This window comes from Petaurus breviceps, unplaced genomic scaffold (genome assembly GCF_028583685.1).
Source record: "Petaurus breviceps papuanus isolate PSGF00001 unplaced genomic scaffold, PetGlider_PUasm1.0 90845, whole genome shotgun sequence".
NCBI classification, from domain to species: domain Eukaryota; kingdom Metazoa; phylum Chordata; class Mammalia; order Diprotodontia; family Petauridae; genus Petaurus; species Petaurus breviceps.
The window spans coordinates 21,444,968-21,470,022 of record NW_027187359.1 but is presented as its reverse complement, the minus strand read 5'-3'; the positions used below and the strand labels follow the sequence as shown (position 1 = coordinate 21,470,022).

General features: G+C 37.5%; 2 protein-coding genes across 4 annotated transcripts in view; one reads left to right on the top strand and one right to left on the bottom strand.

Annotated features, from left to right (window-relative positions):
• Positions 1-14,514, bottom strand: part of CENPN (centromere protein N) — a 48,613-nt gene extending 34,099 nt beyond the window's left edge. The window contains exons 1-5 of one of the 3 annotated variants that reach the window (XM_069072220.1): positions 14,366-14,514; positions 9,463-9,643; positions 8,874-8,916; positions 5,409-5,468; positions 4,601-4,677 (exon numbers count right to left, since the gene is read on the bottom strand). In XM_069072220.1, coding sequence (XP_068928321.1) covers positions 4,601-4,677; positions 5,409-5,468; positions 8,874-8,916; positions 9,463-9,633 — 351 coding nt within the window. In that variant the 5' untranslated portion in view covers positions 9,634-9,643; positions 14,366-14,514. Of the gene's footprint in view, positions 1-4,600; positions 4,678-5,408; positions 5,469-8,873; positions 8,917-9,462; positions 9,644-14,365 lie in introns of those variants that run through there. The other 2 variants (XM_069072221.1, XM_069072222.1) reach the window with 2 other exon arrangements.
• A 140-nt stretch (positions 14,515-14,654) lies between these two features.
• CMC2 (C-X9-C motif containing 2) lies at positions 14,655-24,085 on the top strand. Its single transcript, XM_069072231.1, has 4 exons — positions 14,655-15,059; positions 21,802-21,924; positions 22,779-22,850; positions 23,395-24,085. Exons 2-4 carry the CDS (start codon positions 21,844-21,846, stop codon positions 23,479-23,481), a joined length of 240 nt encoding a protein of 79 aa, XP_068928332.1. The 5' UTR covers positions 14,655-15,059; positions 21,802-21,843; the 3' UTR covers positions 23,482-24,085.
• Positions 24,086-25,055: the final 970 nt, after the last annotated feature.

Below are 25,055 nucleotides of genomic sequence, written 5' to 3'. Positions count from 1 at the left end.
TTGGGTTTTTTTCTCAGTATTTTCTGTCTGCTTGTAATTTCTGTTTATATTTTCTCAAGTTCAGGGTGCTGATTTTTCCCATGAACTGAGTGAATGATATATATGTTTAATTAAAGACTGTTGACCCCTTTAAAGTTGCTTTCCTTTAGTGAAGCAGATCAAAGAACCTGTGCTAGCAGCCATCCTGGAAATGCTAGGGTACTTGCTGTTACACTATGATATTTATGATCCTTAAATTATTTCTGCACATCCTGTCTTCAAGGTCAGTTTGGCCAATACAGAATTCACATGCTCTCTCTTTTTGTTTGTTTTTTGGAGGGCAACTGGGGTTAAGTGACCTGCCCAAGGTCACAGGCTAGTTTTGTGTGTTAAATGTCTGAGGCCAGATTTGAACTCAGGTCGTTCTGACTTCAGGGCCAGTGCTCTACTCACTGTGCCACCTAGCCACCCCATTCACCTGCTCTTTTAATGCTGTCAACTCTTCATTCTCGCCCTGCCCCATAATCAATCTGTTGCCAAGGCCTGTGGATTTTACCTTCATAACATTTTTTATATAGATCCCCTTCTCTCTTCTGACAAAGTCATAATCCTGACATAAGCCATCACCTCATGACTGGACTATTGCATTAGTCTGCTGATTGTATTCCCTACCACAAGTCTCTCTCTACTCAGTTGTTAGTGATTTTGCTTAAGTACAGTTCTGACCATGTCAACCCCGTTTCTTACTCTAGTGGCTCCTTATAGCATCTCTAGGATCATATAAAATCCTTTTTGTTTTAAAGACTTTCATTACCTGCTTTCCTCACCCCTACTCCTTACATTATACTCACCAAATCACAAATATTTTGATCCAGTAACACTGTTCTTCTTGCTGTTCCTTGGACAAGGCACTTCATCTCCCGTTTCTGGGCATTTTCACTGGCTGTTCCCCATACCTGGGACTCTCTCCCTTCTCATCTCTGCCCCCTGGCTTCCCTGAATACCCAGCTAAAATCCCATCCTCTACAGGAATGAATAAGTATTATACTTTAAATGAAAGTGAACCAAAAATACCCAGGTGGGAAGGGGAGGCCTCAGTTCCTATTTCATTCCTTGACTCCTATTTCCGTTTGCATCTCAGTTCATGTTCTCAAAGAACAGACTATTAGATCATAAGCTCCTTGAGGGCAGGGACTGTCTTTTGCCTCATTTTATATCCCCAGTGCTTGACACAGAACCTGGCACATAGTAGGCACCTAATGATATTTACTGAATTAAAAAGTTGTTAGTGTTCTACCCTCATCAGCTTCAATGCCACATAGAACAAATGGTATAATCTCTTTCTAATTAATGCTGGATGTTCATTTACCAAAGCTACATTTTCTGTAAATTGTGTGCTTCATTTTCTGAACTATGGATTATAAAAAGGTGGCATCACATAATGAATATAGTTCTATATTTGAAGTCAAGAAGACCAGAGTTCAAAGCCTGCCCCTTACACTTATTAACTATGTAATAATTGGACAAGCCACTAAAGCTCTCTGATATTCAATTTCATCTGTAAAATGAAGTACATTAAATAGCACCTGACTCACAGGAATAGAACGAAGGCCAAATGAGATTATGTAAAAAAAGCAACTAATATTTATATCCCTCATAGTACTTAGTATAGGTACCTTAAGTACACAAAGTGCTCAATAAATATTTGTTGAGTAAGTGAAACTAAATGTGGAAAATTAGTAGTCCTAAATATTTATAAGTATTTTTCTTAAAGATAACCATTGTCATCTTTAAGTTGACAGATTAACGTTTTAAAACTTATAACTTTGAAAACTTTTACTTTTCTTATTGTTCTATAGCAAAAGTTAGTTTCTACTTAGGTAACTATGACAAAAAGGACAGACGAACTTAAAATACTCTTACTCAAGAAATAACATCAACGTATATGTATATGTACATATACACATATACATTCGACATTTTAAACATACTGCAACATTTGTAGCAGAAACACTTTTCACATAATAGGTACATAAATTTTTCACATAATAGATACAGAGTTGCCGATGTACAGGCAGGTAACTAATTCACCACATAAGAAGAAATGTTTTCATTCAGTTGTACATACTTGCACTACTAACCAATGTACCCTCTAATTTTTTTTTTTAAAGATATGAGCAGATGACCATGCTATACAATGTAATGGGGCAGAGTTAACATCAGGAGTCTGATCTCTGCCACTCATTTGCTATGTGACTTTGGGCAAATCATTTATCTCCTGTGAGCCTCAGTTTCTTCATAAGTGAAGTGGAGAAAATAACTGGTTCAGCCTGTGTTAGATGGCTACTATAAGAGATCAAAGTAAGATAATGTATACAAATGGAAGATGAAGCATTAATGAACAGTTTTAAAATTTAATCAACTAAAAAATCTGCAAGTTAATCTGCTATATTTAATAATGCAGAATCATTTTTATCATATACTCTAATTAGGTATAAATAGCAAACAATTCACATAAATGGCTATAATCAGCAGTATCACATTTACACAGCCAAACCAATTTTAACTTTTTCCTTTCTTTGTAGATTCTCTAATATTTATAATGGGCATCAATAACATTTTCTCTAAAATATATGAAGTTTACCAAAATCATAAACACAAAGTGCAAAAAACAAAGTCCCTGGATCTAACTCCTAATAGTCATTATTCCTTGTGCTCAAAAACTATAGACTGGAAGGCTAAAGATGTTCTACTTAAGGATGATGATAAGATCATCAACTTTTAAGGGCAGGTCCAAGCCAGAGGTAATGAAATGGGAGAGAGTGCAATAAGATCAGGAACTGGCTTCCTGGTGTCTAAAATTACTACGGCACAAAAGTTCCAGGTTCAGGGACAGCCTCTGAAAGCTGGGGACAAGCTTTCAGCAGCTATAGAAGGGCACATTTTTCTCCATGAATACAAGAGTATCTTCAGCAGGTGACCATGTCATATCCAAATTCCCTATCACACCAGTCTATCACAGTCATCTATATTTAGCAGTCACTTACTAAGTATTTCTTGGATTGTTGAATTGGTTACCTTGGAGGAAGAGACCAGAGGTCTCTTCTTCCCCACCCATCCCCTCAAGTCATCTAAAAAAGAAAAGTGATTTCCAGACTCAGCCTAAAAAGCAGTTCCTTTGATTTCAGGGCAACAGGAAGTTCTCCTCCTTCACTACAACTGCCTATAAGTTACTAGCCAAAAATTTTTTTAACAGGAGAAAAGTTAAAAGATTTATCTAAAAGATAAATCTATATAAGAGGCATAAATTGTAAACCCCAAAATGAAGCACAATAAGCAAATTCACACTAAAGTATAATATATCAGGTAAGCTTAAAGGACTGACGTCAAATCCCCTCCAGCTTTGACTTAGAGGAAGGTCTTTAGAAACAGAAGATTATCCCAGACTAAGAGTTGAGACCTCAGTTTTTATCCTGCTTCCACAAGCTGAGGCAGCTAGGTGGCAAAATGGTCAGGAAGACCAGACTTGTGAGGACCTAATGAGATCATACCATAAAGCGCTTACCACAGTACCTGGCACACAGATGGCACTTGTTCCCTTCCTTCCCCCAATCCTCATTTTATCTTTGTTCTACCATCAAATCTAGGTACCTCTGGGCCTCAGTTTTTCCATATCCAAAATGAGAGGCCTGTACTAGATAATCTCTAAAGAGTATTCCAGGTCTAACATTCTATGACTCAAAGTACCTAAAAGGAGCATGACCAAGAAGGGACAAGGACATGGGAAAGGGAAGCTAGAGGACAGTGAAGACTAATTTTGTCTAGATTTTAAGAGACAACTATTTCTACACATCACATCTACCTTTAACTGATAATGGACAAAAAAACACTGTGTAGAGAGATATCTCTGTTGTGTATAGATTTCAGTTGGACCACAGCTACTGGGTTACTTTTCTCTTTGAGAATTAGAAGATCAATTAGTCACCTGTGTTCAATTTAATAAGACATTCTCTGGAAATATCCAATCAGTGTTACTAACAATATGGATAGGGTGTCTGTACAAGTCTATTTAATGCTAGTAAGGACATTTATAAAGGAGAAATCTGTTGTTTGGCTTCCCCACCTCTAATCAAGGAGGGGTAGCCACCTCAATTCCTTCAATCCTTGATATACTCATAACAGGCCTTTTGATAAGAGTGGGTGTTTAAAAAGAAGAGCCAAAGTGTTTTAGAAATATATCTGAAAAAATTTAGTTATGACATACATGGGTCAAAGATTTTTTAAAAGGGAAGGAAAAACATTTTTCTTCATGTGGTAGAAAACAGGTAAAATAAAGACATCTAGAGAAATTTATAGGAGCTACCTGAGATTATGATAACTAATGTATGTTAAGTTAGTAGATGATTCTAAAGGGGCTATGAAGAAAGAAGAAACAATCATGACATGGATTACAACTGGAAGATAGAATGGAATGAGAAAGACTTTCAAACTAAAGACATCTGCTTGGTAACAGTATAACATGGCACCTGAGATGCATTAGTAATCTTTAAAATAAGGAATAACAAAATGTAAGAGCATAAATATCCTCCAATTGAAATAAATATTTGTTAATATCACTTACATTTTTTAGGGTTCTCTGGAGAACTTTCTTAAAAGAATCTTTAAACTCTTCCATATCAAAAAGGTCAACTTCTTCACCTGTCAAAGTGACAAGGAAAAGAATGTTGAAAACTAAAACAAGAAAAGAAAAGAATAGCGTCCCTGCTTAGATAGTAATTTTCCTCTTGTCATATTCTGGAAATTTGCACACTTCATGCTTCTACTAATTTAATTTGCCAGCCAAAAGCCCTAATATCTTGCTCACTGCCTACAACAATCAGAGATGGGAAAGTCACCTGATATGCTGTCAGAGATGCAGGGCTAAATGAGAACCAGCTGCCTGCCTCCCACAGCTCTTCACCCCCTCATAAATCTCACAGCTTTTGCTGACTCATGGAGAAATACTGATGTAGATAAAACCTTCCATCCTGTCCCGGGTTCTGGTAACCTTTACGAATGTAACCTTTTGATTGTTACTCTCTAGTCATTTCATTTTAGTTTATATGTCTTCTTTTGTGTAAATCAGAATGGGCTACTGATTTATACTTTCTTCAACAGGGACAGACAGAAGCTGCTGACTTTAGTAAATACCCTCACAAAGAATTCACAAGCTAACCATTTTGTGCTAGTCCAAAAAGCAAAATTAACAAATCACACAAACACTATTATTAAACCACTACCATGGTACCTTTGTACTTATTTCTCTTTCTACAAAGAAAAGGTGATTAGATTATTTTGAGAACACACATTTCTGAAGAACATGCAGTTTAATTTTAAATACCCAAAATATCAATGACAATTGTTCAGTCTAAGATTGCAATATCACATACCTGGCTCTTTAGTCATTTTATAAACAATCCAAGATTTCCTGACCTGGCAAGTTTGATGATCTGAAATGAGGGGGGAGGAGAGAGAGGGGAGAGAGAACCGTTTTAATTCTACAAGTCTTTGAAAATATTTGGTCCTAAGTACTCTATTTTTCTGAGAGAATTTAAAGAAAAGAATAATTCATAAAATGTTTTATATATATGTATATATTATTTGTTATAAACATCGGTCTTTCCTGAAAATATATGCTCTGCAGTAAACATTTAAACTATTTTGAGCAAATAAAAGAATAAGAGTTATTTCCTATGACAAAGTATTTGAAAACATATTATTCTTAAACATCTCAAAGCATTGGTCTTAAGAGTCAGAAGACCTGGGCTCAAGATCCCACAAAAACACTGATGAGGTTGAATATGCCTTCATGAGTAAAATGGAGATAACTTCTATCTCATGTTGTTGTGAGGAAAGCAAATTTAAAGTGTCAAGTAAATATGAGCTCTTATTTATTCTATTATCAGAGTGTTTTGGAACATTTTAATAATAGCAGGTCTATATCATAATTAAAATTATGCAAAAATGGGGGCAGCTAGGTGGCACAGTGAATAGAACACTACCCCTGGAGTCAGGAGGACCTGAGTTCAAATCTGACCTCAGACATTTGATACACTTATTAGCTGTGTGACCTTTGGCAAGTCACTTAACTCTAACTGCCTTGCCTTCCCCCCTCAAAAAAAAAAAGGCAATATCTCACTTATTTAATGGCACTGAGAATTATATATTTCAAATAACTGAGTCTTCCAGATAAATGAAGTTTAAGAAACTTGGTTTTCTTTGACTATATAGTGGGAAAATTCTTCTAAGATAGATGGAACATTTTCCAGCTTTCTTAGAAAGAGTTCCTTAATCATACCTTGCCTTTTTAAAAATTGTAATTCAAGATCATCAATAAAAACATTTGTTGTTATTGTTTGGTCATTTCAGTCCTAACTCTTCATGACTCCATTTGGGGTTTTGTTGGTAATAATGGAGTGGTTTGCCATTTCTTCAGCTTATTTTACAGATGAGGAAACTGAAGCAAACAGGGTTAAGTGACTTGCCCATGGTCACACAGCTAATAAATGTCTAAGGCCACATTTGAATTCAGGTCTTCCTGATTCCAGGCCTGGTGTTCTATCTACTTCACTATGTTGTTGCCCAATATTTTTGTTACACTGTACACAAAAGCAGCAACAAGCTTAGGTGAGCCTTTATAGGTGTTTGCTCCAGGAATAAAAAGATTCCAAGTTTTTTGCTCTTTAAAATCCCTTCTTTTTTTGTAGTTTTTTTTACTTCTATTAGCTATTATTTGTGACTGTCAAAATATTTCTTTCTAATAGGCCCATTTAATTTATGGTTATGGGCTAACAAACTAGATCATCAAGATCTTTGAAACTGTCAATAAAGTAAGAGTAAATGGTCTCAAGATTGACTTGCTTAATGACTTTTCTTTTGTACAGTGTCTTAACTTTACGACAGACAACTATGATATCTATTTTGTCTATTCAGAGACTTCATTTACATCCTTTGTTCTTTGTTGCTGTTTCTGAGTCTAGTTGATAAAGTGTAACTGTAATGGGAATTTTCATTTTCAGTGTATAATCTATACATTTCATAGATTTTGAGACATTTTTAAAAGTAAAATATGCTAAATCATTTATATTTTAAAACTTTTTGCTTATTTTGGCTTTTAATGTGAACAAAGAAACTTGTAAACAACAGTGAGTATACTAGCTACACTTAAGGAGCCTATATCAGTCACTGAAAAGTTTATAATGAATTCTGGGGCATTTTTTAAGTAGCAATAAGCAAAACATTTTAGAAAAATACATCACAACTAGATTTGTTCAGATCATAAGTGAGATAGTCAAAGTTTTGTTGTTTGAGTTTTTTTCAGAGAAGAAAAAGTTGTTTTCATGTGATGGAAAGCAGATGAGACAACACAGATTTAGAGACCACACACAGGCTGTATAGTAGAGACCTGCTGTAAGAGGAATGTATACCATAGTATTCTGCCAAGTGAGATAGGCTAGCTTTTCAAAGCTCATGAAAAGTTAAACTAGTTTTTCCTTAAAAATCACTGAAAGTGGGCATCTAGGTGATGCAATAAATAGAGCACCACCCCTGGAGTCAAGAGAACCTGAGTTCAAATCTAGTCTCAGACACTTAACACAAAAAACTAGCTGTGTGACCTTGGGCAAGGCACTTAGCCCCAATTGCCCTCCAAAAAGCAACAAAAAAAAAAGTCAAAAATCATTAAAAGTTTCTTCAAGACTTAACTGGCTCCAGGGAATAAGGCTTGGATTGTTAATGTAGCTTCCAGGTCACCTAAGCAGAAAAGCCAATGGCCCCATCTGAGGCTTTAAACTACCAGGCAGCATCAGTAAGCTGTGTCTAGCTGAATCAATGCTTTATTCCCGAATGAATATCCTTCTGCTGCTCCAAATGTCCTTTCTTTACTATGAGTAAATAAACTTCTTTTTGTTAACTATTAGATGGATTACAAGTGTCTCATTGTTTCAATCTCAAACCTGACATACTAGCCTGCCCTGAGACAAGGTCTTACCTTCTAAAATAAAATAGTAAGCATTTGTATAATATTTTAAAGCTTTATATATGTTATCTGATTTGGTCTTCATAACAATCCTGTAAGGCTGATGCTGTTACCATCCCCAATTTATAGATGAGGAAGCTGAGGTCAAGAGATATTAAGTGACTTGCCCAAGGTCTCTCGAAAACAAGTGTCCGAGGTAGGATTTCCTGATTTAAAGTTCACACTTTATCCTCTGTACCACCTAACTCCCCTCTCTGCACTGACTGAAAATCGTGATGGAGGAAATGTTGAGTGTGGCCAGTTCTAGAAAAATAGAGCTAAAGAAGTCATAAGAGGGGACTAGGTGGCACTGGGAATAGAGCACTGGCCCTGGAGTCAGAAGACCTAAGTTCAAATCTGGTCTCAGACACTTAACACTTAATAGTTGTGTGACCTTGGGCAAGTCACTTAACACCAACTGCCCTGTCTTCCTCCCTACCCCACCTCCAAAAAAGTTGTAAGATCCATGACATTGACAGAAAACAAATTCTTGGAAAAATACTAACAACCAGCATAGTAGATAATACCAACTAGAGCCAGTTAGATGGAACAGAGGAAAGAATGCTAGATCTGGAGTCAGGAAGACTCAAGTTCAAAGTCTTAGCTGCTGTCTGCCTCACTTTCCTCATCTGTAAAATGAGGGTAATAATAACACCTACCTTCCAGCGTTGTTGAAAGAATAAAATGAGATATTTGTAAAGTACTTTGTAAATCTTAAAGTGTTACCTAAATGCTAGTAAAGAAAATATTTTTGAACTCCTGATTAAATATTAAGTCAAGAAATATAAAATGAATAAATTGAAAACACAATGAAGTTGTAGAAATCCATGTAACTTACAAATTATGTCTAAAATTGCAGCTTCTTTCATACTTGCACGTTTCTAAAAGACGAAGTAGAGAATTTGAAGAAATTGTGTCAGATTGATTTTCTCATTCATAGCACATGAACTAGATCTTACTAAATCACTGGTATTTATTTTACTTTCCATGCAGTCTCTAAACCTTCTTTTTTCTCCATCAAGTACTCTCTTATCCCCAATATGCCTATCAACCTTTCTCCCACCAAACTTAATGCCTCATCACTGTTTTAACATTTTGAATAAACATGTTTACATCACTTGGTATATTAGCAGCATAATTAAATAGGTTAAGACTAATGTATTCACATACAAAAACCCCCTTACAACTTCCAAATCCCCAAATGGCCAATAATTGTAATTTATATCCTTGTTATAGTAACAAAGTATCATGAATATATGAATTTATATATAAAGATTTCATTATGATACTCCTAAATTGTTCTGTTCTTGGCTCTACTATTGTCTTTTGGTAAAACTAGGAAAATTATTTTTAAGTTATTTGCTTTTGCATCATTCAATTTATCTACGCTATGTCTTTACAGTGCTAATAATTTTAAATACTATCACCTTACAAAGCTCAACCACTTCCTGAGAGATATTTTCCTTGTTTTGTTGAAGGTTTATGGTCTTCAGCTGGCTTTCTGGGAGAATGCTCCATATTCTCAGGATTTTCACTATTTCGCCAACTGGTATTTTCAGGATAATCCTCCTGATAAACTCAGCAACAATCTCATCCATCCCTTTGATACTTCAAAGAAAAAAAAAGGAGGCGCTATTAGCAAAGTATCTATAAAATAGAATAGATTTAAAAGGATGACATCATAATTTGGACATTTTTAACCCGTAATTATTTTGCAACTGATATTTAAAGTTCCCCCCTAAACACTTAACTCTCACTCAAAGAGTTTCTAGACATTCTATCACACTACTGTGTTACCTATTTTGCTCAGGTGCATATATGGAAGAATATGAAACTTGAATAAAACACATACACTTCAATACTTTAAAAAATTTATTCAGTGGGCATATATGTCTTCCAGCAATGCAGACTGGAAACATTCTATGCCTTAATGGACAATCTTCATGAGATACTATGGCAAATAGAATCCATCAGCTGGTGGTCAACTTTCCAATGACGAGGTTCTTAGAATAATATTTGCTGAATTGAACTGAACTAGCTATAGGTTCTTTGTCAGACAACAAAAAAGTCCCTTATTGGACTGGTGCTTGGTTTCCACGCCATGATCTATCTAGGTATCAACTGCTATAAAGTATAAAAATATTTTTAGATAGATCGTTTGAGATCATTAATTTCTTTTGATTCCTTACCTATTTTGCTAAGGATAGTCTTCCATCTATGACCATCCCCAGCACTGTATACTAGTCCTCATCCTAGTCACCTGCCTCCCTGCCACAAACCTCATCCCAGGGATTTTCTCCACCCATCACTCATCCTGGCCACTGACTAAGGTTTCTCTTTGTTCCAAGACCTTCTCCTGTGCTCCAGAAGTCATCCTCTGGATCACAAACCTCCCTCCCCTCCCACTTCTTCAGCCTCACACTGTTCCCTCCTATCTCCTGACCTATATGCCACCGAGCAGTATTTCTAACTGCTCTACCTGCTATGAGGCAGGCTTTCTAGGGCACAACATCACCACATGTCACAAGGATGTACCTGGAGGACCTCTGGACTCAGGCCTCAATGGTTAGCATACTCTCATCACCCCCCCCCCCATCCCCTCATATTCCTCATCCCAGTGATTCTGAATCTCTGGCTGTCCATATACAACCCATTCTTAACTGCTCTATTCCTCACTCCCATCCTCCCAAATCTGCCCAACTGTCTACTGTGTGCTCTCTGTAATGCCTACTTCCTAATTAACAACTTGCTTTCAATTTAAACCTTTTCTTTTTTTAATTCCTTCCATCTTTGAATATTCACTAAAGACCTGGCTCCTTTCTGATGACATGGAATCCCTAGCCACCTATGGGCTCCTTGACCCTGCTGCCCACACACATACCCCATGTCTTTCCCATCTGTCTACAATAGATGCCTCCACTTCCCCTCTCACTCAATTCTGAACATTTTTGTTTTATGCATTTTATGCATCATGGCTTCCTATATCTTCACTCAATTAAAACTATTCCAAAGTCACTAATGTCTCTAAATTGCTGAACTGTTTCTAAATCCTCTTTCTTCTTCACTCGTCTATATGCACTGATACTCCTTTCTCAGTTTTCATGACACTGATCTCTGCTGGTTCACCTCCTAATCACTTGACCCTTCCTTCTCAGACTCCTTTTTGCCTTTGCTGTCATCATCTATAATATGCACTAAACATGGGTGTCCTTTAAGGATCTGTCCTGTGTCTTCTTCTTTTCTCCTTCTATACCAAGGGTTCTTAAATTTTTTTCTGTGTTATTGACCCCTTTGGCAAACTGGCAAAATCTATGAACTTCTCACAACAATGTTGTTAAATGTATAAAACAAATTAAATTAAAATAGTTGTCAAAATATTTTTTTAAAAAACAGGTTGACAGACGCCAGGTTAAAAACCCTTATTATTACTTGATGTACTTTATTATTATTATTGATATATATATTGATGTACTATATTATTATTATTCCTTAATTTAATGATCTGATCAACTCCCATAGGTTCAGCTGTCATATCTCTCTCTTCCTTCACACAGCCACAACCCTAAGTCAGGGCCTCTGTATCTCTGGTCTGGACAATTCTAACAGCTTTCACAAGTCTCTTTGCCACAAGCCTCTCCCAACTCCAACCCAAATTCCCTTTAGCTGCCAAGGTTATTTTTTCAAGATGTAGGCCTTACTACCGTTTCCCCGATAATAAGACCTATCCCGAAAATAAGCCCTCCCCTTACTGTGTAAGATTCCTCTAAAATAAGCCCTCCCCCGAAAATAAGCCCTATTGAGATTGCTACTGTAGTGAAGGTGATCCCCTGCGCTACACGCTACATTAAGGTACCCTCTGTATGCACCAAACCCCCCCACCCCCCAGGGTGAAATGCACGCCGCACTCCGAGCTGCATCCAATCAGAGCTGCATCTGTTCTTCCCCAGTGATTTGCTTATTGAATAAAAGTACATTTTTTTGTTCACATTTACCTGTTTATTAAAATTGCTGCCAATGTTCATTAAAATAAACCCTCCCCTGAAAATAAGCCCTCTGGTGTTTTTCTGTCCAAAAAAATTTAATAAGACAGTGTCTTATTATCGGGGAAACACGGTATATTACTTTGCCTACTTCCATCAATAAGCTCCAATGGCTCCCTATATGAACTCCTCTATTTGGCAGTTCTTCATAACCTTGCCTTTTCCATAGCATCTTTCCAGTATTCTTATACTTTACTTCCCAGGCTTACTTGCAGGTCCTCATGTGATACACTCATTTCTATGGTTTTGCACTGCCCATCTCCCCATTCTTAAAATGTTATTTCTTCCTCCTCCCTCTCTGCCCTGTTCTCTCTGGCTTCCTTCAAGACTCAACTCAAGTCCCACCTTCTGTAGATGCCTTTCTGGTCCCCTCCAGCTGCTAATGCCTTCCCTTATCAGATTATTTTTCCATCTACTTTATACATATTTGGCTATATTCAAACACAATGTCTTCTCTATTAGAATGTATATTCCTTGACTGATTTTGGCCTTTATTTGTATCCCTAGCATTTAACAAAGTATCTGGCACATTTTTGTTGTTCAGTCATTTAAATGCTTGTTTCCTACTATGCTGTATACTCTTTGAGGGCAAGGGTTATACCTTACTTAAATTCTCCAATCCATCCTTCATACAACTGACAAAATAATCTTCCTAAAGTGAAGATTTAGCCTCCTTACTCCAATGCTCAAAAGAGCCCTTAGTAACCTCCACTTTTCTTAGGGATCTGAGACAAACAAGATCCAGCTCCAAAATGGCACAGGACCTAAAGGTACTTCCTGCCTCATTTCACAATACTTGACTTCACGGACTTTTAGCTAAATGATTCCAGAATCTGATCTACCTTTTAAAAAATTTTAGCACCCCCAGAAATGCATTCCTTCCTCATGACCTGCCTTTTCAGAATTACTGTCTTTCTTTACTACTTCCTAATTCCCCTCAGGTGAATGTCTTTACATCTTCTTCAAAAGGTACCCTTTGTCCCGGCTGTCTCTTTTACCCATCTTACTTTATTTACAATTGCAGTAACATCACATAGTAAATGACAGTGCTAGACTTAAGAGTCTGTAAGAACTAAATTCAAATCCTGCCTCAGATGCTTTAACTAGCTAGTTATGTGCAGATGGGAAAATCTCTCAGCTTTTTTTCTTCATTTAACATCCTGTTTCCTCATCAGTAAATGTGGATAATAATAGCACCTATTTGAGAGGTTACTTGAGAGGGAAGGGGAAGGAACAAACATTTATTAAGTGCTACTACAGGTCAAGAACTGTGCTCAGCACTTGATAACTATCTCATTTGATTCTAACAACAACCCTGGAAGGTAAGTTCTATAATTATCCCCATTTTACAGCTGAGGAAACCGAAGGTGACAGAGGTTAAGTGACTTGCCCAGGGTCACACCCGCTAGTAAGTGTCTGAGGCTGTATTTTGACTCAGGTCTTCCAGACTCCAAGCTCAAAACTCCATCTGCAGCACTACATAGTTTACCTCAACTGATAAGAATAAAATATATGATGAGGCCTTTACAACTTTTAAAGCGCTGTATAAATAACAGCTATTATTATTATGCTTCCTTGTATCATATTCCCATCTTCATCTAAGGATGGATCAACAGGGTATCATTTTCACTCTTACTTTCCCAGAGCTTAACACAGTACCTTGCCCTGTTTCTGAGGAAAACCAAAACAGTAAGTAGCAAAAGCCAAATGGGGAGACAAAGGATAGGCAGAGTTTTGAAGTGGAAAGTGCACCAGGTTCAAATTCCGTTTTTACCGCTTACTACCTGCGAGACCTAGGGCAAGTCACCAAACCTTCCTGGGTCTCAAGTTACCTAATCTGTCATATGAGAAGGTTGGGCTAAATAGCATCAGGTGTCCCTTCCAGCTCTAGATCTATAATCCTATGACCCCAGAAACCTCAATTTCCCGGGGAAGGGGTGGGGATGGGGAGGAAGAGCAGCCACCACAGTTTCACTTGGCTTCTCCAGGAGAAGTTGGGGGAGAAGGGGAAGGGACGATAGGGGAGGGGAGGGAGAGAGACTGCATTGTCTCGTTGCCCTGACGATAGCCGAATAGCGAAATCTATGCCTACACAGCCTAAAAACCTCCGCTGCAGCTGCAGCCAGGATATTTCTGAAGAGGCAGCTCCGTGAGACGGAGGCAGAAGTCCCTGGTCACCTCGAATGCCCCAAACTTCCCACTGGAGATCAACATGCTTCTGCAACCTCGACTGATGACCAACAGCAGACATTCCGTGTAATGTGTCCAGTGCCAGCTCCCCACACCTTACCTAGGTTAGAGCAGCTCAAGCCTCCCGGGCCGACATGACCTTCGCAGAACGCGCCAGTGCAGGGTTCCTCCTACTTGCCTTCAAATTCCACCAATTGGAGCTTACGCTGTTTGCAAAGACCCGCCCCCAACAACGGTCAACCCGGAGTTGGGAAGTACCATATCCTGTGGTTAGGGGGAGTGGAAGAAACTACCGGAGTGCCGGTTCCTTTCTGCTTAGCGAGACGGCCATTTTAAACTTGAATATAGGTAGGTCCTGTTCTGGATAGACTCATAGTTTTCTGACTTCTTGAATATGGAGAAATGGGAACTTTTGGACTTTGGGGAGCCGCACCACTTCCCCAGCGCCTCTAGTAAAGCCGCCCAAGGCGGTGCGAGACTTACGTGAGGGCCACAGGCTCTTCCGGGAGGAGGACTCGCGGGCCGGAGTTTCATGCTCTCGGACTGGAAGGTCTGGAATTGGCTGGTGCCTTCCTACGTCACTTACGAGCTGTTTCCCCGCCCTTCCGCCTGCCTCTTCACTACTATCTGACCTCGAGGATCCGGGGTCGCCACCTGTGTTAAGTGTGGGGGCCTTCAGGCGCGTGACCGCGGCCCGTACCCAGAGCCAAGCGGCCACTACTAAGAGAGAGCGGACTTTCGGGGCCTGGCGGTTGGGACTTCCTCCCCGGGCGACCTTCGGGGCATCTCCTGAGGTGAGACTCGTCCCTGGACTTCCTCGACGGAATGGTTTCAGACCCCTCTTCCCTCCTCCGACGGTCGATTTAAATTTGCCCGGGACTTTAGACGTTTTCTAGCCCACCCACCCCCATTCCCGGCTCATTGATGGGGAAACTGAGGCCCAGATAAAGATTTGGACTTGCCCAAGATCACAGAGCTGAGAAACTGACATAAAAGAGGCACTCCTGTGTTCTCTTATTAGGGAAGAGAATAAACACTTATTAAGTGCTTACTGTGTGTCAAGCACTGCATAAATATCCCCGAGATAACCTTGGAATGTAGGTGCTATTATTAACTACATATTACAGTTCGGGGAAACTGAGGCAAACTTCGAGGTTAAATGAGTTGCCCTAGGTCATACAACTAAAATGTTGTGAGTCTGGTTTTCCAGACCTTGGCCCTACGCTGTATACACTGACCTTAGGTGCCTCTTATTTAAGTACTTGAGTTAACTAATCCTAAATTTATGTAAATATAGGCGTTAAAAATTTTTTTATTGATATCTTTTGTTTTTTCATCACATAAATTTCCTTCTCTGTCCCTTCCCTCTTACTGGAAGTATTCCCTTATGACAAAGGATTCTTAACCTTTTTTTTTTTATTTCCTTCCCCACTCTATCTCACCCCCTTGGCTATTTTTTGAAACCAATAGAACCTTTCCCAGAATGCTGTTTTTAAATGTGTAAGATAAAACATAGCAAAAAACCAGTTATACTGAAATGCAGTTATCTTTTTAAAAATAAATTCAGGGACCCCAGCTGAAAATCTCTGCTTAATAAACTTAAAAAATAAGAAATGTTCAGCAAAGCTAACCAACATGTTGAAAAAAAATGTGAATTACATGGTTCCCCATTTATGCAAAAAACTGTGGAATAGGTATCTTCTTTGAGGCCAAGCTTAGCATTATAATTTCACAGAATACAACCAATTCCAACTTTTTTTGTTCTTTGCATTTACATTTTTGCAGGCTTTGTGTATATTGTTTTCTTAATTCAGTTTATTTAATTTCTCATAAGTTCTTGTCTTTCCATAGTTGTGTATTCATCAGTTCTAGCTTTTTTCCAGTAAATAGATTATTCTTCAGACCTCTCCTTCTAGCTTTTTATAATGGCAGTTTGCTTGAGGGGAGGAGGAAGACTGACACGTGGGGACTGGATCCAGACCCTGATAGGGGAGATCTGAGGATTACTTTGGATCAGGACAGACACTCTGTGTGTGGTATACTACTGAGCTGGGCGAAAAGTCTCTCTTGGTACCTGAGGTCTCAAACCTAGGTGGCCCTGACCCCTCTGGTGTTCTGCTTCCACTTGGAGGGTTTTTGTTTAGTGTTATTTTTTGGTAAGAGGATTGGGAATAGCTGGGAGTGGAGGGATTGGTGGAGAGGAGGGGGGAGCACAATACTGTACAGTAAAATTAGCGCAGATTTATTTTTGGAATTCGGATTTCTTGCAGAATTCTTTAAACTCGAATTTGCTAATACAGATTTAAGTAAAGTGGGGTGGCTAGGTGGTTCGGTGAATAGAGCACCCACCCAGGAGTCGGGAGGACCTGAGTTCAAATGTGGCCTCAGACACTTACTAGCTGTGTGACCTTGGGCAAGTCACTTAACCCCAATTGCCCTTCCTTCCCCCCTCCAAAAAGCAAAAAAAAAAAAATCAACAAAAATTTAGGTAAAGTGAGAAGTGGCTGTATATAGTACCTTGCTATCTTTATAGCACAGTTATACTCCCATTACATTCATTAGTACAGTTTGTTTAGCCACATCCCAATCAGTGGGCATCTGCTTTGTTTCTAGTTATTTGAGTTAACAAGAAATGCTGCTATAAATATCTTGGTGTACGTGGAGGCCTTTCTTCTCATTGTTGATTTTTGGGGGCGCTTAGACATTTAATTAGTTCTTCAGTTCAAACAGTTAAGTTCTTTGTGCAAAACACTGTCCTACACTAGGGGTGTTGGGTTAGGTTTGGGTTTAGGTTTACAAAGTTTAGTTAAACTTTGTCTCTCCTGTCATAGAGTTCACAGTCTGATAGAGGAGATAAAACAACTACAGATAATTGAAGAGATGCCCAGTAGCACTCTTTGATAGTGGAAAGAGATGCGCAATACCACCCTTTGGTAGTGGAAAATTATTGGTTATAAAGTCCAGGAAGACTTCCTGAGGGTTGTGGCATTTGAACTGGGTTGCAAAGAATTGGTAGGAATTCTATAAAGAGAGAGGCAAAAATGAGAGTGGTGTGCAATTCAGGTTTAAGCACAGAGTTTATGACCGAAAGGAGCTTGGAAATGAGATGTTAGGTTTTGGGAATAGCTACTAGTAGTCCATTTTTTGGGAGGTAGAATGTGTGTGAAAAGGGGTCAGGTGACATAAAACTGAAAGGAAGCTAATTTAGCATCATAGGATCATAGATTTGGAGCTAGAGGGCCTCAAATACCAGTCTGAAGTTTGTATCTTATTTTAGAGGCAACTTAGAACCTCAGATATTTTTTGAGCAGGGAAGTAATATGGTCAGAGTTGTACTTTCATATTATTTTAGCAGCTGTATGGAGAATAGAGGCGAATTAAGTTAATTTCTAAGGGAAAGTAGATGAGGACCTGAATTAGCCATGATGGTGATGTAAATGAATAGAAGGGGGAAAGTTGAGCACAGGGGTTCTTCTTAACCTTTTTTGTGCCATAGATCCCTTCTCAGAATAATGTTTTTAAATGTATCAAATAAAATACATAGGATTACAAAGGAAACCAATTATATTGAAATGGTTTTAATTTTTTTTTTTAAGTTATTGACCTCAGGTTAAGAACCCCTCCTATAAAGGAAGAATTTACATGACTTGGTAGCTGATTGGTTAGAGGGTGAAGGAAAGGGCAGCAAACAAAGGCTTAAGTATGAAAGTCAAGTTGAGGGGTAGATTTAGGGAGAAAGATGAGTTCTATTATGTTTTTTAAAATTCTAGTATTTCTTCGAATGAAGAAGCTTTTATTTGTACCTTCTCCTGCTTATCCATTCTGTTGAACAATAAAAGAAAATCCTTTTAACATATATGTACATTTAAGCAAAATAAATTCTCACAGTGACCATGTCTAAAAAAGGGGTATGTCTCCTTCAGTTTTAAGAATCACCTCGCTAGCAGAAGGTGGGTAGCATGCTCCATTTTTTTTTTTTTGGCTTTCTACAATCATAGTTTGTCATTGCATTAATCAGAGTTCTGAAATCTTTCAGTTTTTCTTTCTAAGGTTCTCACTGAATAAACTGTTCTCTTAGTTTATGTTTACTTTGTATCAATTCATAGAAGTCTTCTCAGATTTCCCTAAAGCCTATCATTTCTCAGATGTAATAAGTTCCATTTTGTAGATGTTGAGTTTGAGGTGTTGATGGGACATACATATATACATATATATGTCTAGCAGGCAGTTGATAATTTGGAACTGAAGTTTAAAAAAGATATAAGGAATGGGTATGTAGATTAGGAAGTCATCTGTCTGTTACTAAGAAAGCTGATGAATTTATTTTCTTTTATATTTTCTTTTTAAAAAGTTTATTTTTAGTTTTCAGCATTCACTTTCCATAAATTTTAAATTTTCTCTCCCTCCCCAAGATGACATGCAATACGATATAGGCTCTACACATACATTCCCGTTAAACATACTTTCACATTAGTCGTGTTGTATAGAAGAACCAGAATGAATAGGAAGAACCACAAGAAAGAAAAAAAACAAAATAATCTCCTTCGCTCTGCATTCAGACTCCATAGTTTTTCTCTGGTTGTGGAGGGCATTTTCCATCATGGGTCCTTTGGAGTTGTTTTAGGTCCTTGCAAGCATTGCTGAGAAGGGCTAAGTCTATCAGTCATCGAATACTGTAGCTGTTACCGTATACAGTATTCTCCTGGTTCTGCTCATTTCACTCAGCATCAGTTCATATAAGCCATTCCAGGTTTTTCTGAAGTCCACCTGTTCATCATTTCTTACAGCACAGTAGCATTTCATTACATTCATATACTACAACTTGTTCAGCCATTCCCCAGTTAATGGACATCCCCTCCATTTCCAGGTCTTGGCCACCACAAAAAGGGCTGCTATTACTATTTTTGTACATGTGGGTCCTTTTCCCATTTTTATGAAATCTGATAAAATTTTTAAAAGAGGGAGAGTGGAGAGGTTGCAGGACAGAGCCTTCCAGGACACTCATGATTAGGAGATAGGATATAGATGATGAATCAGGAAAGAAAGGTGTCATGGAAGTTAAGGGAGAAAGTTGCCAGGAGGGAAGGAATGTAGTTCCTCTTCCTAAGAATTTAGTTGTTAAAGGGAGGAGATATTATAATATCATAGCTTGAGAACATGGCAGTATAAAGTGAAGATTTCGTAAGGATGGGTGAGACATAAACATTCCTACATTTAAGGGTTTGCAAAGTGCATGTATTACCCTCATTTGGTCCTTGCAACAGTACTGAAAAGTAGATGTGTGTGTATCTTCACAAATGCTGATACTGGGGCTAGGAGGGGTTGTGACTCACCCAAAGCCACCTAGACAGTGAGACAGTATTCAAACCCAAGTCTTCCTGACTCTGAAGTCTAGTGTGCTTTCCACTGTATCATGCTGCCAGGAAAGAACTGGTAGATCAGAAGAGATTGGAGATGAGAAAGAATCAGAATGAATAGGGCAAGTGCCCAAAAGTAATGGAAGGGAAGAGCATAGAATGAAATGGTTCATTTTGCATGTAATTCTACCACTAGGCTTTCCCAATTTTCTGCTCCAGGTAATTGCACGCTCTCTCCCTTGAAATTAATTTTGTATTGATTCCTCTGTCTATTCATGTATTTGCATACCTGTTCTATGCCAGTCTCTGTCCCCCTCCTTCTCCCCTGACCTGTAGAACATAAGCTTCTCAAGTCCGGGGATTGTTTTTCAAGAATCTGTCCCCAGTTTCTAGCACAGTACTTTTGCACATGGTAAGCACTTAATTAAGCTTGTATCAGATTGAATTCTTACAACCATATGTGTCACTCTGCTAAGCTAACTTGAAATGCAAAGTTACAACATTATCCTTACTGTCAGGGACCTTACAGTTTGATTTTACCCTTGTTGTAGCTGAACTGTTTTAAGTAATAGTAGTAGTCTTAATTCTGGATAGGCAGTAAGAAGGCTAGAAAAGGGTAGATATTAGCCTATCTGGAATTGTTCTCCCAAAGGTCAGCTTTCCTAAGCTATATCTGGTTTTTCATAGCTTCTTCTTTTTCTCTTTTCTGAATACACAGATACACTAAGTTTCTGTGTTGCTGTGGAAGTAGTATGGGTATTCTCAGAGATGACTGTGGTTTCTAAGTCAGGTACAATCTGTGACCTTATTTTCACAACTGACTTGAGGGCCAAATCCAGCCCACCATGGTGAGCTAAAGAATGGTTTTTAACAATTTTAAATGCAAGAAATTTTTATTTTAAAAAGCAAAAATTTTAGCTTTCCTGTTATACAAAAACAGATGGCAAGGCCATAGTTTGCCCCCTGCTTTAAAGACCCTATGGTTATTAAAGGAAATCACTATTCTCATTTTACAAATGAGGAACCTGAGGCTGAGAGAGGTTAAGTGATTTGCCCAGGGTCACATAGCTAGTAAATGTCCTCAAATTCAGATCTTCCTGACTTGAGTCTTATTCTCTATCCATTTAGCTGCCTAGGCTTTTAGAATTCTGTTTCCTAACTTCTTGTATCCCAAATTTGTCACCTGAGCATACACACGAATACTGTTTATTTCTTATCTTTGCCCCACTATAAATATTGAACACTACTTTTTTTGAGACTTACAGTGTCTTTATTTTTTTTTCTTCTTTGTATATCTATTTAGCACCATTTCCCTGGCTCACATTTTTATATGTTATGTGTAAAATATGTATTATGTAAAATATGTGTTACATGTATGTTGTTTCTCTCTGTATATTTTACATATACATGTACATTGATTGCTTCTGTTTTATAATTATTTTAAAGAAAACTGACTTGATTAAATGACTGAAACTTTTATTTAAAATATTCATATTTCCATAAAGGTTTTCTTTGTCCCAATTCAACAGTAAGGAAATGAAATCATAATTCTATATTTCATTTTCATTGTTATTTCTAAATCAACAGTAGCATCATCTTAGTGATAATAATTTGATATCTGTTGACAAATGATGTTTCTCATCAAATGACATCCTGAAAACGGACAGAAAATCATTGAGATACAGGCCTAGGAGGGAAGAGCCCTGGTTGTTTCTTATTACAAAGATTTATCCACAGCTTCCTAGGGGAATGATATGCATTGGGATAAGGAGGAGGAGATGGGCCTCTTCGGTTATTATTAACTAAAGTAGATTATTAAATAAGTTTCTTGAAAGAAATTCTTTTCTTGTAGTCCTGAAAGTTATCGATGTTTAAGTGTTTTGCCTTAAAACTTTGTCCTTAAATTCTATGAAAGCACATTTGATAGTCAGAAGGAATAATTTTATGAACAGAGCCTGTTCTAGGGTCTCAGAACTAAACTAAATGAATAAAACATGCTAAGAAAAGAATGAAAAATTTTCTGATTCAGGTAACTGCCTGACAATTACAGAATTTAAATATTTTTGTTTCTATTCTGATAAGGTTAACATATGCTGCTAACTGGAAACAGTTCCAAGAAGCAAGTGTATTAACATTTGCAATATATACATACATATTCAAAGTTCTGCTCTGTTAACAGGTGGAAAATTTCTATGTATTGGTATACTATCCTTAATCAGAGATGCATCCAGACTTATCTCCACACCTGCACACTGAGGAATGTAACATTTTAATTAACCTATTAAAAGAATGCCACAAAAAGGTAAGAATTCAAAAAATGTAATTTTTTTAAAAAGGAAATTAGTCTTGGGTATTATTATTATTACTGAATTATATTAGATGTTCCCATTAACTGACTATAATAGTCATGGCCATCTGTACTAATGGGGAAGATAGTATAGTGTGGACAATCCCAAAACATTTATAAAACATATTTGTCTTTGGAATTCATGATTCAAACAAAAATAATGAATTTAGTATTTTCTCTTTATGTTTTTATATCATAAAGTATTGTTTTGGTAGTAATTGGAAGTTATCCTGAGTAAGTACTTTTAGTAATATCTTTGGTCAAGTTTGACCCAAATATGTTTTATGTTAAGGAACGTTAAGGGATCCCCTAAACTTGTCTTTTTGAGTTAACATTTTCCAGAAACACTAGACCCAGAGCACGAAGGAGGCCCTGAATGTGTCAAGGATGAAGCCTTACCTGAGCTAGAACTTGTCTCTTTGGTAGGATTTTAATAAGTTAATGAAAATAATCTTAACAAGTGGGAGTTAATATATCTCCCCCCAAAAAGAATCTTTTGTTTTTTTTTGTAGGATGGGCCCAGGTATCTATTTAAGAATTTAGACATTTTAATTAACTATCATCAGATTAATCAGAAGCAGTCTTGGGTGTTATAGAGTTTGCTGCAGAGTCAGGAAAATCTTGATAGAAGTTTCCTCATCAGGATTTACTTATACCAATGAATTCACACATTGTTTTTTCTTTTAAATGAAGTTGACACATGAATGGAAAATTATATAATAATTCTGTAAAGATTATTTAAATAACTTTTGTTCAATAGAGACCATTACATTTTATTAAATAAAATATCTTGTGTTTTTGCCTTATAGCACAGTGTCCTGAAATTTTTTGGTCACTGTAATGACCTTGATCGTGAAATGCGGAAATGCTTGAAAAAGGAGGTAAGGCCACCTTAGTGGACTGGAGGGTAGAAAAGCAGCTACCAAAAGAACTTCCCTTTCCCCTAGGAAGTTAAAATCAGGAAGACTGCATGACCAAGGGCCCCTCACTTCTAACCAGAAGATGTATGACCTTTTGTGTTGCATATAAGGTTTATGTATGTTTCAGATGGCTCTCATTCTCTGATTCATTGGTAAAGGAGAGAATGACTTAAAAATCTTTAAGATAAAAAATGCATCAATAACAGATAAAAATGCTGATCTGAAACAGGAATAAAGTAACCACCATCCCTTGGAATCAGAGTGTGAAGGTTGGTAAAAGGGCTAGAGGATCCATGAAAGGAATTGGGGAAGATAAGACATAAGTGGAACAGATGATGGTCATCTTCAAGGAACAAAATGTTATCCTGTATATCCCCAAAAGATGTATAGCAGCAATGGGAATAAATAACAAGGAGACAAATTTAAGCTTATAAAGAGGAGCTTTCTACCAATGAATGACTACAAATATTCAAGCTCAGCCTTCTCCTCACTGTTTGTCTTCTAGTATGGAGAAAGGAGGGCCAAGAGCAGGGAATTTGGAGAAGCCAAGCGACAGAAATTTTCTAATATTTCAGAAGAGCCGGAGAACTGAGTTCTGCTTTGACTGGACATCTTGACTGATGATTGAACATCTGGAAATTTAGCAAGTAGCTGGAAGAGTGTCACCATGTTTGAACTCAGTAGTTCTTAAACAATGAACCCTTTTATGAGCTGCAGAGAAATTTGGAAATTGATAGTATAAGACTCTTGTATAGTTGCAAGACTACAAGACTGAACCTACCTTGCCATCCAAAAACATCAGCATTTGAATAATGACTATTTACTGCCTCCTTATAAGAAAATCGTTCTTTTCCTTATGCCTACTAACCTGGAGGAGTTGGGAGGGGTGAAGGAAGGATGTTGCTATCAACCTTCCCTTCATAGCAACATAAAAATATTAATACTTCGCTTTGGAACCTGAAAGTGTCAGCATTCCATTCACAAGACCTCAGCCATCTTCTGCACCTCAGTAAACAGTCTTCATGAGTTGTTGTGGCTGAAAAAATACTGTTTAAAAAGGTAGTGGAATAAGTTGAAGCATGTAGAATCCTGGGAATCTTAGCCCAATATAAAAAGCATTCTGTTTTTTCATCTATACATGGAAAGCAGTTTCCCTCAATTATTAAAAATCTGTAATACAAATTGTGACATACCTTTCTTTGGTTTTCAAGATACTTTTTTGACAAGTTAGTTTTTGTCTAATTTTATAGAGAACACAAATAAGACATGAAAATATTTTAAGAAGTTGAAGAATTAGATGAATTTATTATCAACAAGCATTCATTACTGCCAGTGCCAATACATATGTATATATGTATATACATGTGTGTATATAAAAGTAATAATTGTATGCAAATTGGAGGGTATGTATAGTATATAAATTTGCAGATATGTAAATTTGTGTATGTTATATAATATAGTGCCATATTTGGATTTGAACATCAATCTAGAATTAGTCTTGGCCTTGCAATTGATAAGTTCACATATTTGCTGTCTTTTGCCCTTAACTTCCTTGGCGTCTTGTCTTTCCCATTGTTCACAACAATCTTCCACCCTGGATAAATTCCCTGTAATCCATCCTTTTCACTTATAAGCCCAAGCTGCTGAACACTTGAGTAAAGTCACAACATTGTGCTGACTGGTTCCACTACAAGATCATGCATGTTATCTTACCTCAGTTGTGCCCTCATTGCTACACAGCAAAGCTTTTTTTTATTATCTTGGCCAAAGGATTTATCATCTAGTTATCTCTCTACTAGTGATGAGCCCCTCAGAAATCAGACCTAAGTCTGTTGCCAGGACCATAGTCAAAACCTATCTAGAATGGTAGAACCTGCCAGAACTTATCCTCAACTGGTATAGCTTTTGCACATCCAAGGTTCCCCTCTATACCATGATGACACATGGATTTAAGCATCTGAAAATTCATTCCAAAGGCAAATACAGATGATTTTTAAATGATCCATAATGGCAATGAAGTGTACTCAGATAGGAAGATAAGAGTGGGGTAAACTTCATTTGAGAAATTGCACAATATTTTCGATGATCCCAAATTGCTCTTTACAAACTCATTTTTAACATAATTATTTTCCTAGTGATGCTATGTGACTGAATCAGAGAATCCCA